The sequence below is a fragment of the Anas acuta genome, chromosome W (assembly GCF_963932015.1).
Source record: "Anas acuta chromosome W, bAnaAcu1.1, whole genome shotgun sequence".
NCBI classification, from domain to species: domain Eukaryota; kingdom Metazoa; phylum Chordata; class Aves; order Anseriformes; family Anatidae; genus Anas; species Anas acuta.
Genome location: NC_089016.1, coordinates 26,494,366 through 26,510,302, shown reverse-complemented (window position 1 = coordinate 26,510,302; position 15,937 = coordinate 26,494,366). Strand labels below are relative to the sequence as shown.

At 44.5% G+C, this 15,937-nt stretch overlaps 2 protein-coding genes across 4 annotated transcripts in view; one reads left to right on the top strand and one right to left on the bottom strand.

Annotated features, from left to right (window-relative positions):
- Positions 1 to 6,182, bottom strand: part of LOC137846707 (ubiquitin-associated protein 1-like) — a 56,249-nt gene extending 50,067 nt beyond the window's left edge. For 2 of the 3 annotated variants that reach the window (XM_068664820.1, XM_068664821.1), the window contains exon 1: positions 5,979 to 6,132. The gene's annotated coding sequence lies outside the window, so the exon portion shown is untranslated. Of the gene's footprint in view, positions 1 to 5,978 lie in introns of all 3 variants that reach the window. The other variant, XM_068664823.1, reaches the window with a different exon arrangement.
- A 1,081-nt stretch (positions 6,183 to 7,263) lies between these two features.
- LOC137847443 (uncharacterized) lies at positions 7,264 to 15,008 on the top strand. Its single transcript, XM_068665712.1, has 2 exons — positions 7,264 to 7,720; positions 13,157 to 15,008. Exon 2 carries the CDS (start codon positions 13,338 to 13,340, stop codon positions 15,006 to 15,008), a length of 1,671 nt encoding a protein of 556 aa, XP_068521813.1. The 5' UTR covers positions 7,264 to 7,720; positions 13,157 to 13,337.
- The last annotated feature ends 929 nt before the right edge of the window (positions 15,009 to 15,937 follow it).

The window sequence follows — 15,937 nt, the reverse complement described above, 5'->3', positions numbered from 1 at the left end:
CAATTGTGAGGAATATGTTTCATATTAGTGTGGTGAAGGGACGAGGGGTGGGGTGTGTGTAAATTGTCCACCTCGTCGGTGTTGTAATGATGTTATTTTCATTTTGGTGTGGGGAATTCCTTTTCTTTTTGATGGAAGTGAAGTTTGTGAAGATTGTGATAACTGTAAAGAGTATATTGTGATTATTCTAAATATGCTTTTCAGAAAGGCGAGGGGTGGAATGTAGTGGGTTTACGTGGCAAGCTTTTAGTAATAGGGGGCCATAGGGGTGTCTTCTGTGAGAAGAATCTAGAAGCTGCCTCATGTTAGGTAAGGACCCTGGTGCTGACCAGAGCCGAGCGAATAAGTGATGTTGTTTGCGCCTCTGTAAGAGCATATTTAAGAAAGGGAGAAAAAGCAACAATAACAACAAAAGTGCTGCACTTCACAGCAGCTGGGAGAGTGAGAGGAGTGAGGAACAGCATTGTAGATGCCAAGGTCAGTGAAGAAGGAGGGGGAGAGGTGCTCCAAGCGCCGGAGCAGAAGTCCCCTGTGGCCTGTGATGAGGACCATGGTGAAGCAGGCTGTCCCCCTGCAGCCAGTGGGGTAAGATTCCATGCTGCAGCCCTGCTGCCACGGTTACCACCGTGGACACCCTCTCAGCAAGAACCAGAGGGAGTGCTGGAGTGGATGTCTCCACAGTAACAGACACCACTTTGTGGGGTACTCGCGTTCATAAAGTTCCATTGAACGTCAAAGGACCAATTGGGAATAACTGTAGTGTATTGCTGTTAGGTCGATCAAGTACAACTTTAACCAGATTGTTTATTTTGCCGAGGATAATTGATTCTGAATATAATGGACAAAAAAAAAAAAAAAAGTGAGATGCGGGATGCGGAGAGACGCATCAAAAGAAAAAGAAAAACCTAGTACCTTTGAATACTGTATCCGACTCGCAGTATGCTATAGACGTTGCTCGGCACATTGAGAGGGCGCATTTGAGACATATCCCAAAGGAAAACTTGTTCCTAAAATTTAAGGAGCTGTTATTTTCGGTAGAGCAGCAAGTGCACCTGTATTGTGTTATTCACATGCAGAGCCACAGGAATTAGATATCCTGGGAAGTGTAACAGCAACAGCATGTGTAAGGTTCAATTGCTCGCGAAAAAAATACAAACCATGAAACAAATCGTCAAAGCCACACTTGCTCCCTATTGCAATGTATCTCTTTGGTGCAATTATACAAAACTATAATAGCATCATTCCTTGCGCCAGGAGCCGCTCTGCTCAGCTGCGGGATCGACTGTGGAGCAGATGCCCCTAGGTGCACCCCCAGCATTTTCTTCAGAGGGGTCTCCACTCTCAGCCGCTCACCAAGGGAGTAGACAAGGACCTCCTGAAGCCGTGAACAAATTATTTTAAGCGATATTTTCTTGTGGTATGAATGAGAAGTGCAAGAGGCCTCTTTGTGTGACTGTGTGATTGTGCTACGCAGTGAGATGCTGAACAGAGATGCGGATAGACGCGGGACGCAATATTGTATCAGACTCACAGTATGCTGAGCAGGACCAGTTTGGGTACCAAGCCAATTTTTGAAGGCCGCCCAAGATGTCTCAAGGGACGGGGAAGTTGCTGATGGTGATTCTAATACCGCCAGCAGTGCTTGCGCTCGTGACCAAGATCGAGCCGCGACAAAATCTCTGGGTGACATGGGCTGATCAGACTGGTATATCAGAATTTCATCTGTCCATGGCCTTGTCCACAGATCCATTCAGGACTTGCCTCATAGGTATACCTGTGTATGACACTTCTGATTTTGGCCAGTATGCTACCAACAATTGCCGCAGTGCCTCATCTGTAGCTGCGTGCTCAATTAAATTAATAAATTCGCTTACTGTCCCGCTGCCTTGGGATCCACAAGAGTTACAGTTGGGTCTCAGAGGATCAGAAACACATCACAGAATTGGACTCAAACATGTTTTGTGTTCAGAAATTTACAGCAAAGATTAAATTCTGTCAAAAAACACAATCCAACAAGATGGACAAATGTGACTTTAGAAGGGCCATACGGGTACAGAAATACAAGTAACACCTGTAGTTACAATGACACTGCTAGGCAGGGTTTGGGGGCCTATGGCACAGAGACAAGGGGTAACAACTATAGCATTTGGAACAATCGTACAGCTATGGCCTTACCTCCTGATGTTTTTCTGATTTGTGGGGATAGGGCCTGGCAAGGTATCCCTGCAAATGCTATCGGAGGTCCACGTTACTTAGGTAAACTTACTATGTTTGCTCCGAGCTTGTCGCAGTTGCGTAAGATCACCAGACATAAATGGGCATTGCTCACACCGGATTGCAATGATAATGTTGAGTTGCTTGGTGGTGCAGCTAGAGCAGCATTGGCAATTTTCATTCCAGGAGCAGCAGCTGTGGCCGCACTTAATAATTTAGAAAAATTGGCATGCTGGGCCAAGAAGCAAGCCAATGCCACAACAGAAATACTTGAGGAGATGTTACTAGATCAAAATAGTCTGCGCCATGCGCTCTTACAGGATCAAGCTGCTATTGACTTCTTGCTCCTGGCTCAAGGGCATGGGTGTGAGGACTTTGAGGGAATGTGCTGTTTAAACCTTTCTGATCACAGTGAGTCAATTCATAAATCCATTACTTTCCTGAAAGAGCGCATGAGAAAGATTCAGTATGATATTAATCCTTTCGACCAATGGCTCACTGATTTGTTTGAAACGATGCCTAGATGGTTACTGGGATTAATCAAAGAGGGATTAAGGATTCTGTTTGTTGTGGTGTTAATCATCATTGCGTGTTGTATTGTAATAAATGTGGTTAAAGGGTTACTTGCAGAACTGTTACGTCAGGCTTGGTTTGCTCAAAGAGAAAAAGGGGGAATTGTTGAGGGATTTTTGAAACAGCAAGGAGGCCATGACTTGCTGCAGCTGAGCAAACCAAGCTACCAGGACAACTACGAGGAGTTCCCATGATGATGCTCCCTTATCGCCCGATTGAGGAACTAAAAATATTGTTGCCAGCAGCTGGCTTCAAGGACAAGGTCTACATGACTGCTAATCACAAGGGAGTTGTCTTCTTGCAGGTGGGGTTGTTTTCTTGTAGTTGTTTGTCTGAGTGCTTTTGACCAATAATCTTGCGTGAAACACCATCTGCCCCTTTTAAGTTCACTATAAAAGTTAGGCTATTCGGGCAATAAAATGGAGCATGATCTGACCATACTGGTGTCTGTCATGCTTTTGGCCCTGCCTCCTGCAACAATCAAGAGTCATCAGGAGGTGCAAGCAATGTGTGATGTTGCGCTAAGAAAGTATGTCTGTGTAGGAATAAACACTTCAGTGAAGCACATATGCAGAGGATGTACCATATATCAAAAAAGTAAATAAAAAGGTCATCCGTAACCCACCCAGAGGGGGACGGGAGCCAGGGATTCGACTTTTTCCAAAGTATACAGGTAGACTTCACTGAGTTAGTTTTGTCCTAACTGACCGCGTGACTGGATGGGTGTAAGCTTTACTGCAAGGGTTAAAGCAGGCCTTAGAGACTGAGTGGGATTTTCACACCCCCTGACACCCCTCCCCTTCTGGGAAGGTGGAGCAAATGAACCAGACATTAAAGAAGCTATTAACTAAATTAGTGTTAGAAACCCAACTTCCTTGGGTAAAATGCTTACTCCTACAGGTTCAAACAGCACCAAGAAAGGATATAGGAATTTCACCATGTGAGATGCTGTTCGGGTCGCCCTATCTGGGCAGAAGGGATGAGATACCACAATTCAAAACGAGAGAGTTTTCTTACCAACTGTATTCTGGGGTTGTCCTCTTCTTTGTCATCTCTCAGGACCCATGGGCCATGGGTCCTGACATGTCCTAGTACATGGGTAAACCCCACCTTTGGAATTCTCCATTCACCACCATCAGCCAGGAAATTGGGTCCTCATTCGGACCTGGAAAGAATCAACTCCGGCCTGAATGGGAAGGACCAATACTAACCACAATAATTTTGCCTACCAGGGAGGGCAAAGTTCTCAGTATCTCTTCTACCTTGTGCTAATTCTTGCCAGAGCCTAGAGCGCACTCTTCTCTAGGGACAGTGTTAATTGCAGTCCCCGTCTCCCTTCCTGGAGCGACTGCTGCTGCCACCGGTGCAATACTAGGATTATAGGGAGCATAACTTGACTCCTCCGAAAAAGGAATCTTATTGTTTACATATAAATTTAAAGCCTGAATTTTCATCAGACCCGTACTTTGGCCAAAACACTGCTGTTTCCTTAATTGGAAATTTTGTCCAGACTGATACACAATATTTGACCAATTTTTTCTTTTATCATCTCCTCTAATTTTGAGATTATGTTTCCAATTTCTTATCATTCTTCAGGAAGAACTGTCAGTAGGCACTCCCCCAGGGATACCTCCCTGTCCCCTGGAACTCATGTTTCCCATTTTTCCTAGCCCTTGCTGGTGTGCTGCTACAGAAGTTTCCCTCCTGCAGGGTACCACACACTAACATTCTGATTCTGGAAAATGGGGGTGTACTGCCAAACACTTCACCGTGCAAGGGCTTACCGTACACCAAATTTCCTGAGACTCTTCCTTTCTCTCCCTTATCTCACACTTTGTCCATCTCCAGCCGCACCCCTCGCAGAGCTACGGAACTGCGGATCAGGACTCCACACTCGCTTTGTATAAAAGTACGTCTCACTCACACATCACACAGAGTCTCACGCAACCCCCAAGGCAATACTTAGTATTTCTTACCTTGGTCTGTGCACAGAGTGACCGGGTCAATTCTTAAACCCCAGAGTGCCTACCTTCTTCCTTCCCCCACTACTTCACGGATCCTGCCTCTTTAACCACTCTCGGGCCCTCTGTCAACTCTCCGCAGAAACTCCACCGTCAATGCACAGGACCACTGAAATCAGCGGGGCATGCCTTCCTGCTGCTGTGGCAGTGGGGCTCCCCAGTAGGTGACTGGATCCCGGACGAGCCCCCAAATTGTCAGAAACACTCCACAGCCAATAACTTAGGCTCAGGCGAGGATCTCAGTGAAGTAGTAATTTATTCACGATTGCAATGGCGGGCACCCCACAAGCAGGAGAGCACGCCTACTAGTTCCAAAACACAGTTCATATACTTTTTGATGACAGAACCCTCCCCTGTTTCCCCACTGAGTGGATAATCCAGGTTCACAGTCTATCTGATGCTTCACAAACAATGCATGGCCTTCAGTTCCTGGCCTGTTAAATTTCAAATTTCTTTTGACATTTTTACAGCTTGAAGTGGTAATGTTTCTTCACGTATCTGACTTAACACCGTGATTTTTCACCTAATTGTCCTAAGGATTCTGGTTGTCCGCAATTTACAAGGTTGCCTGCTAAGCTTTCTTATCCCTTCAAGCATATCTCAATACCACATTCCTTTACTCTAAGGAATGTAACTCTGCAAAAACACTTCTATTCCCACAGAGGACTACCACCTATAAAGAAGACTTTAACTCTTCAGCACATAAAGATTCAAGATAATACAGTGGAAACGTAAAATCAGGAGCGGCATAGGGAAGAGGAAGCCAAACACTTGACCCCCAAACCCCCAAAACAGAAGCTGGAAGCTCTCCAACAAGGATTTCGGTACTGGAGGAAAGAAGATTGCTTCTGTTCACTTGGATTTCAGAGCTTCCGGAAAGGCGAACTCCCCAGGGGTTGAGCACACGCACTGCCTCGCCCCGGGCCGGGCAGCACTGCCGTCCCGCTCCCCTCCACCGCATGCTCCCAAGAGCCCCCCCCCCCCCCCCGGCCCCATAACGGCGACGGATGCCCCCCCCACCCCACCGGCCCCATAAAGGCGACGGATTTCCGCCCCCCCCACCCCCCCGGCCCCATAACGGCGACGGATCCCCCCCCACCCCCCCCTTCCCCTTCCCCTTCCCCCTCCCCTTCCCCCTCCCCCTCCCCTTCCCCCAACCTTAACCGTTACCTTGCGGCCCCCAAACGGCCGGCCGCCCACCGCTGGCCCCTAGGCTCGTCGCTGGCCGCTAGGCTAGGCTCGCCGCACCCCTCCGCCGCCGGCCCCACCACCGAGCGCTGCCATCTTGTCTGTCTGTCTGTCTGACCGCCGCCCCGGTGACTCGCTAGCGTCACACTGCCGGTGACGCCACGAGGCGGGGTGGGAAGAGGGATGGCGGCGGTGAAATAGCGGCGGGGCGGGGCGGGGTGGGAGGGAGCGGAGGCCGGGCTCTCTTGAGCGGCGTGGGGGACGACTAGGTTTTCTTGATAGAGGCACAGACGCTAAAAGCACACATAATAAAAAGTACAGCCACCTCGGGTTTAATAAAGGAATGAATAAACGTAAATACCTCCATCTGCCCTTTGGTTGCCCTGAAATGCGGAAGTTTGGTGATACAACAGGGCACCTGCAAGCACCTTGTCCCCGAGGCTGAGTTGACTTGCGGAAAATCAGTAAAATTGTAAAGTAGGTATGTTTATTCAGCGCTGGGCAGCACGGAGGAGTAGTCCCACCAAAGTCGTGCGCACCTGACGAGGCAACTTGCCTTGGTTATATGCAGCAAAGAGTTACATATGCATGAAGTTTCCCAATACGCCTATACATATGCATAACCCGCTTCGTATTAAAATTATTTCCAAGGAGTCATTTCCATAAACTCCTCCCATCTGCGCTTGCACAGTGTATCCTGGTGGTGGTCATCGGGGGTCGTGGGGATGAAGGTTGATGACTCTTCCTCGTCACCGCTAGCTGACCTCTTGTCTTTGCGCAGACTCAGTTGCTCCTTGGCTCTTGTCCATCGGCAGGACCAGTTTGTTATATGTGGAATAATATTTTGTGTCAAGAAAATGGTTGATATTAATAAAGAAGGGGGAGATGTGGGAGTGTGGCCATGGGGGTCGGAAAGCCCCATCGCTGATGATAACATCAGACTCTTAACGATGAGGCCATCAGGAATATAAAAGAGTTTAGAGGGAACAAAGAAGGGTGATTCAGGAGACTGATTAAGGAGGTATTGGGGAGGCATTGGGGAGGCAAGGACAATCCCCAGACATGGACTGTATATCTCGAAACAAGACACTGAAACTCATGATAAGGAAGCGGCAGACGGACAGAGAAACAAACGTAAGGACTATAAATCTCAAAACTGGACATTGGAATTCATTATAAAGATACAACAAACGGAAGAATTGGCAACAACCAGCTCTCGCAATTAAGAAACGTGCCAATTCAGCAGATTCCTGACCAAAGGTGAAAAGTACACTGAGGAAGACTCGGGGTCTTCCTCCCAGAGACCCCTGCCCACGTCCCAAAGACCCCTGCCCACAATTCTTGGAAGGCTCTACGCAGGCGCAAGGTGCCAAAAGGCTAATTAGCATGAGAAGCGAGGGAAGGCGGGGATAGGTAATGCATATGTATAGGTGCTTGTAGAATATTGATAGATTGATTGTATAAATTCAAGACTGCTTTTTGCTTTGGGTATGCACGATAGGTGGAGAGATCCCCCGTGCATCCAGCGCTGCAATAAAGAATATACCACTTAAAGGAATTTCGGCTTCGATCTTTGAATCAATCTGGCACCCCAGATGGGACTACCTCTCTGCCGGTCCGCAGGACCCGCTGGGGACAGGACTCCCTAGGGTACCCCCGGGATTTCCCGGAGGGACTCCTCGACTCACCGGATCACTGCGGAGGCAGACAAGGACCCCATCATTGTAAGTGAGTATATTCTTTATTCTGGTTTGGTTTTCTGGTAGACCGGTCATCTGGGACTGTCCAGTAAGTCGGAAGGTGACTTCTGCAGGACAGTGTTTGGTATATACTTTGTGGTTAGTACCACAAGTATATCTGGGGACCTTGAGGTCCATCTGTATCTGGAACTGTCTGTAAGTCAGAAGGTGATCTTCTGCGAGGCAGTGTTTGGTATATACTTTGTGGTAAGCACCATAAGTATATTTGGGGACCTTAAGGAAAGAGCTCGCTTTAAGGTCCATCTGGAATTGTGTTGTTTATTTCGGTTTTCTGACTCATGGAGTATGGTATTTAACTCTGGTTATTGTTACTGTGATTTTGGCTATTTTTCTGGTGGTAATAGTAGGTTCGTGGCATTGTTATAAGAAAGATATCGTTATGGTGTTACACAGTTCGGTTTTCTGACTTATCGCATGTGGAATTTGACTCTGACTATTGTTATTGTGATTTTAGCAATATTGCTGGTAATAGTAGCTTTGTGACATCGCTACTGAAAGATATTGCGTGCCTGTAATTTTGTGAGTGATACGCTTTTGTAAGTAACACGTGTATTCTGAAAGTGTAAACTGGAAAATGGGGGGGCGAGTAAGCAGTGAAATTCCTAAGAAAAGTGCGTTAGGATGTGTTTTGAGTCACTGGAAGGATATTGGAGGATCTGCCGGTGGAAGGAAAACATTGATAAAATATTGTAATCAATGGTGGCCGCTTTATAAGCTGGAATGTGGAGAAAAGTGGCCCCTAAATGGAACTTTAAACTCTAATGTTTTGCTACAGTTAATGTTGGTTTTGAGAAGGAGAATAGGATGAAATGTTGTATACTGATGTTGTTTCAGCATCTTGGTGGGAAAAGGTACGGAATTAAGTTGGCCCCTGACTGAGCCTTTGATGTTGGCATTAGAGAAGTACAGGCTGGAGAAAGATAAAGGAAGTGTTAAAAGGGTTGTTGAAAGTGTTAAAGGTGTTTGAAGTTGAATGAGCAGGGAAAGAGGATGTAGGAATGTTAATAGTTCTGCCTCTGCTCTAGGCAGAGATCTTAAAATCATGGGTGTTAGCCCTTTGGGGCAAATGGATCATGATGGGTCTGAGAGAGAGTTGTTATGGAAACAGAAAAACAGTTAACTCTTAAAACAACCTGAGTTCATGTGCGAGCTCAGATTACCGATGGGACCGCTCAGGGAACTGTGGACAACTGCATTCCCCTGACCGACCCCACTGAGACCCTAATCATCCCTAAAATTATGAACGGCTAAGTAAATACTAAAATCTGGATGAATTGGGAATTGAGAATATGCTTCCAACAAGGTCTAAAAGAAACCCCTATGGAATTTTTGGACCAACTCTGAAATATAATGAAAATAAATAAATAAATAAAACAAAACGGTTTGGACCTGGCTTCGGAGGACAAATTGACTAGCCTTTTTCTAGGGTAATCATTGGTCCCTGATTTCAACAGGAATAACGGGGACCTGGGGAATCTACCCTAGCGGATCCTCCACTGATTATAATGAAGCTAGGGGAGGAATGGAAGTGAAATTTCTTATTGATATGGGGCAACGTATTCAGTTCTAAATCAAGCATTAATGCCTTCACAGAATTATTATGTTAGGGTAAAAGGTGTGTTGTGGTTTAACCCGGCTGGCAGCTAAACACCACGCAGCCGTTCGCTCACCCTCCCCCTCCCTCTCTGGGACGGGGGGAGAGAAATGGAAAGTGAAGCCCGTGAGTTGAGATAAAGACAGTTTAATAAGACAAGATAATAATAATAATAATAGTAATAATACAATGATGATAATAGTACCACTACTAATAATATGTACAAACAAGTGATGCACAATGCAATTGCTCACCACCCGCTGACCAATGCCCAGCCTAACCCCGAGCAGTCCGGCCCCCTCCCCCGGCTAGCCACCCCTATATATATTGTTTAGCATGACATCAGATGGTATGGAATACCCCTTTGGCTAGTTTGGGTCACCTGTCCTGGGTCTGTCCCTTCCCAGCTCTTACTGCACCCCCAGCCTGCCTGTTGGCAGGACAGAGCAAGAAGCTGAGATGTCCTTGGCTTGGTGTAAGCACTGCTCTGCAACAATTAAAACATCAGGGTGTTATCAACACTCTTCTCATCCTAAGCCAAAACGTAGCATTCTACCAGCTACTAGGAAAAAAAATTAACTCTATTCTAACTGAAACCAGGACAAGGTGTAACCGAAAAGGCTTATTTTTGTGAACCTTTGAAGTACAAGTTAGGGAAACAATGGGGCATACACAGATTTTTATATATGCCTAACTCCTCATGGGCACTCTTAGGTAGAGATTTATTAGAGCAATTAGGAGCAGAAATTGTCGTTGAAAAAGGGAAAATGAAATTAAGAATAGGAGAAGAACAACTAATAAATGTGTTAAGCTTGGCACTAATACAAACTGACCCTAAAAGTGAAATACCTTTAGAGATCACAGATCAATATGTCCAGGAGTTTGGGCTACCGAAGTCCCTGGAAGAGCAAAAATGTGACCTTAATAATTATTAAATTAAAGCCAGGAGAGAAACCCGTTAAGGTTAAGTAATATCCTTTGAGGATAGAAGATAGGAAAGGAATTAAAGAGATAATTGATAAATTTTTACAGTATGGATTATTGATTGAATGTGAATCAGAATACAATACACCCATATTGCCAATTAAAAAGGCAGACGAAAAAAAGCTATAGGTGAGTTCAGGATTTGAGGGCCATAAGTAAAATCACTGAAGACATACACCCTGTGGTAGCAAACCCTTATACGCTATTGACCAAGTTAAGGGACGAGTTGGTCTGGTTTACCGTACTGGATTTAAAGGATGCCTTCTTTTGTTTAACCTTGGCCCCAGAAAGCCGAAACCTCTTTGCCTTTGAATGGGAAAATCCTGACTCAGGACGAAAAGTCCAGTTGACAGGGACAGTGCTTCCTCAGGGGTTTAAAAATAGCCCTACGATTTTTGGTAATCAACTTGCAAAGGAACTTGAATCCTGGGAAGCCCCCAATTCTGCAGGGGTCCTGCTGCAATATGTTGATGATCTCTTGATTGCTACCGAAGACAGGGGAAGCTGCATACAGTGGACGGTGAGCCTCCTTAATTTCCTAGGAATGAATGGATACCGGGTTTCACAACAGAAGGCACAATTGGTTCAAACCCACGTGACGTACCTAGGATTTGAGATCTCAGGAGGACAACGTGAATTGGGGACGGAACGCAAGGAAGCAATCTGTCGTACCCCAGAACCACAGACTGTTAAAGAATTACGAACTTTCCTAGGAATGACAGGTTGGTGCAGATTATGGATCAACAATTATGGATTAATTGTAAGGCCTTTGTATGATTTAATTAAAGATAACTGCATAAGACTAATATGGACAGGAGAAGCCCGAGCAGCCTTTAAGAAGCTTAAGATGGAGTTGATGCGAGCCCCAGCTCTTGGTTTACCAGATTTGTCTAAACCCTTTTGGTTATACTCCTATGAAAGACAGGGTATGGCCTTAGGGGTACTAGCACAAAAGTTGGGACCTTACAAAAGGGCAGTGGCTTATTTCTCTAAACAATTGGATGAAGTAAGTAAAGGATGGCCAGGCTGCCTGCGAGCAGTGGCAGCTGTAATTATGAATATACAAGAAGCCCGGAAATTTACAATGGGGCAGAAGATAACAGTGTTTGTCTCACACACTGTGTCAGCAGTTTTAGAACAAAAGGGGGCTCATTGGTTATCTCCTCAGAGATTTTTGAAATATCAAGCAATATTGGTAGAACAGGACGATGTGGAAATTGTGATAACTAATATTGTGAATCCAGCCTCTTTTCTTAGTGATGCTCCAGCGGAACCTGTGATTCACGATTGTTTAGAAACTATGGAGACTGTGTATTCCAGCCGACCAGACCTTAAGGAGGAGCCCATGGAAGATGCAGAAGAAACTTGGTTCACGGATGGGAGCAGTTTTGTTACACAAGGACAACGTAAAGCTGGATATGCTATAACAACTACTCAGCAGGTAATTGAGTCTAAGCCTTTACCCCCTGGAACATCAGCTCAAAAGGCGGAGATAGTTGCTCTCACGAGAGCATTGGAACTGGCAGCTGGAAAAAGGGTAAATATTTGGACAGATTCTAAATATGCATTCGGCGTGGTACATGCTCACGGAGCGATTTGGAAAGAACGTGGATTACTGACTGCTCAGGGAAAACAGATAAAACATGCTGAAGAAATTTTAAAATTGTTAGAGGCTGTAAAACAACCAGAAAAAGTGGCTATTATGCATTGCCGAGGGCATCAAAGAGGATCCACCGACTTTGAGATTGGGAACAGATTGGCTGATAAAGAGGCAAGAAGGGCGGCGGAAAGAGGCCAAGTGGAAGTGCTTGCTTTAATACCAGACGGTAAAATTCAGGCATTAGAGAAAGGACAGGCTCCTAAATATTCAAAAGAAGATTTAAAGTTGATCGAAGATCTAAAAGGGAAGCTGAATGTTGATGGGTGGGCTCATTTGAAGGACAACAGGGTTGTTATGCCCTCTAATTTGGTGTGGCCTATGGTTTTGGGGGAACACAATAAAACCCATTGGGGAGCCGATGCCCTGTATAAACTATTAAATCGAGTCTTGGTAGCAAGAAATCTGTATACCACAATAAGGCAGGTAACCCAACAATGTGACACCTGTATGCGTCATAATCCCAATACAGGAAATAGGGTGACATTTGGTGTCATTGATAAAGGGAACTATCCTGGGCAGCATTGGCAAATTGATTTCTCGGAACTACCAAGAAAAGGGGGGTATCGGTACCTATTAGTTTTAACAGATACCTTCTCGGGATGGCCCGAGGTCTTCCCTTGCAGAACTAATAAGGCTAAGGAGGTAATTAAGGCATTATTGAATGAAATAATACCCCGATTCGGGATCCCAGCAACCATTTCCTCAGATAGAGGCTCGCATTTTGGTGCAAAGATTGTTCAGCGAATAAGCCAGGCTTTAGGGATAGATTGGCATCTTCACACTCCTTATAGACCACAGGCAAGTGGACAGGTAGAAAAAATGAACCATTTAATTAAACAACAAATAGCTAAAATCGGACAAGAGGCTAATTTGTCATGGCCTCAATCCCTCCCTTTAGCATTACTCAGAATTAGAGTTAAACCTAGAGTAAAAGAGAATTTGAGCCCCTTTGAAATTTTATATGGAAGGCCATATCAATTTCTATTTAGTGGGGAGGATCTAACGCAGCTGGGATCAGAATATTTATATACTTATATAACTGAACTTCAAAAACAATTAAATAAAGTACATAAATTTGTGTTAGGGACCAGAGCTAGAGGGTTGGATCAACCAATCCACCCCTTTAAGCCTGGAGACTATGTATATATAAAGACTTTTTCAGGACAACCCCTAGAGGAAAAATGGAATGGACCGTATCAAGTGTTGCTGACAACTCACACTGCTATCAAGATTAGAGAACAAGCTGCTTGGATCCACTATTCCCGAGTGAAGAAGGCTCCAGGAGCTCCTTGGAAAGTAACACCAGGTGACGATGAACTGAAACTAAAGCTTAGTCGATCAAAATGAGGACATTAAGGTTGAGAGTATTTGGTAATATGGTTGGCAGAAGATTTGTTCAGAGAATTGTTTTGTTTTTATGGCTTATATTTGTAATTGTGATTCAAGAAGGTGCCTCTGTGATAATAGAGAATGGTGGGTGGCCTTGGACTGAAGCCGTAACAACAGAGGATAAGAATCTTAATGGAAGGTTATCAGTCATGGTCATCTGGCGAACAAATGTTAACTATTTATATAAACCATCAGAATGGCAAAAATTAGGGGAAGGGTGGACACACCAAAGAACCATAGGAGATGAAATTAAAATAGGGTGTCAAATGTTTAATGGAACGACTGACGAGAAAGCAACGGGGATTCTGGTTAAACCGATTTCCAAAAATGGACAACAAGAGGGTTGTATTCGCCCAGGTAAATTGGATTGCTGGTATAATTTTACATTAACAGAGAATGTAGAAATCAGCTGTTTTTGGAATAATAATAATGGCCAACAGTCCAAAGTCAATAATGGTGAGGGCCTCATGTTAAATTTTACAATATATGCGGCACTTCCTACAACAGTGAGACCCTCTACAACCCACACCCCACCTCTAATCAAACTGGAACCCAAAATTTATGAAACTGGCCCATATGTAGTAAGGAACACGGGCCAACAGCAATTGTTATTTAATCCAGAATGGTCACTCAAGCGTGTTGAGTTGCTAATACAAATCAACATCTCGGCAGTTCAACCAGCCTGTTCTCCTTTCTTAAGAACATCATTTGAAGACTGGACAATATGGTCACAGAAGCAAGTGCACTTCAGGGGCAGGACACGAAGAGACTTAACTGGAATGCTAGGAACAGGGTTAGGAATTTTAAATGGAATTGATTCAGAAATATTAATGAATAAGCTAGCCACAGCAACAAGTGATTTGACAAAATTAAAACAACCCTTACAATCATCCTTATTGGCATTGGGAACTAGCCAATGGCAAGTTTCAAAGGTGTTACCGAAATGGGAAAATGCAGAAGACCAAGACCACAAACTAATAATAGATGCACTTAGTATGATTCAAGATAATGTATCCTTAGCTCTTAGTTGTATGCAAGCACAGTTATGGTTGCAGGCAACGGCTGCCCTGATTATTAGGGAAGGAAGTGAAGGCATTTTTCCAGCTGAAATCCGAAAGGCAGTTTGGGACAATGCCAATGATTTTGAGAAGAAGTTCCAGTCTTGGTGGACCCTGGTGAATTTTACTTATGATCCCGTTGTTAACATGGCTACTGCCTTCGTGCTTACTATACGTAATGCTACAGTTTATGTTATACACCCAATCCTTGCACTAGGATTAAACCATGAGAAGACAGTGCTTTATCCTTCAGAGCATAGAACATGGGCACGAATGGAGAATGGGAAATGGCAGTCCGTAAATCTAGAATCATGTGTTACCCGGGAACAACAAGGATTTATTTGTGAAAGTAATACAATTGATGCTCAGGACGTATGTTTTGACACGGAGCAAGGTATCTGCCACTTTGAAATTCATCCAAATACTAGTCAAAAGACTGTGCTTGTATATGTTGGTAAAGGGTGCGTGTGTTTAAGAACTGCTTGTGATTTTGTAGAAATAGACAAGGAGAATATAACTCTCCATTGTTGCCGACGGAAGGAAGACCCAGCACATCAATATGAGTGAACAGTGAACTTCAACTTTAATGGATAGCTCAGTCGTCTTTTATCTAGTTTGAACATAATCAACTCATACATATTGCAGAAACTAAGCTCAGGATTGGTTAACACTTCCTGGGCTTTTCAGTCTGGTCCTCCTTCTTTTGGCTACCTGTCCCACCTTAGGGACTTTCCCGATGGCCCAAGGGCATCGTGTCCTTGAGCCTGATTGGCTCTCAGCCAGCTGCATACGTGCCAAGGCTCATGTGAGTTGAGTACGGTGCTTCACCAGCCCATTGTCTCCCAACTGCTCAACATTCACATGTCCTGCCTCACTTAACGATTCCTCCACAATTCCCCCGTTTTTATTTTGCAGCAACTATAATCAATATAACTATAAGTAGAAAACGAAGTTCCTCTTTGACGAAGAAAAAAACATCCACCCATGTTCCCAAAAACAGATTTAAACCAACCTTCAAACCAACTATCTCGTACTACAATTTTTTGCGTATGATCCCTTAACCATTTCAAACATAATCAACTGATCAACGAAAGGATCAGACGCAGAAGCGAGGAATAGGCAAAATGAACTTTGTCCGGTTTGATTTGCCCAAGTGACCCACATATTGGTTTGAGGATCGATTTTGCTTAGGATGGCACTATTACGTCCAACCGTCATTGTCAAAGATAATGCAACCAAAATCCCTTGTGCTGTTAGATCAGCCATGGTTGCTGTTATTCGTACTTGATGACTTTTCTTCAATGGCTGGTTTAACACATCGACTAGGAACCCAGGTTGGCCCTGTAGGGGAAGAGATACACACATAACCTCGCCCCATATAAATCACATCAGCAGGCCCCAGCCATTGTCCCGTTTTCATATCTCGGTACAGTACTCTCATAATACATTTATTATCATTTTCAGAATGTCTTTAAACTTTTCCAAATACTGCTTAA

What these genes read in the sequence shown, in the direction of transcription:
- LOC137847443 (XM_068665712.1), top strand. Translation starts at nt 13,338, where the DNA reads ATGAGGACATTAAGGTTGAGAGTATTTGGTAATATGGTTGGCAGAAGA.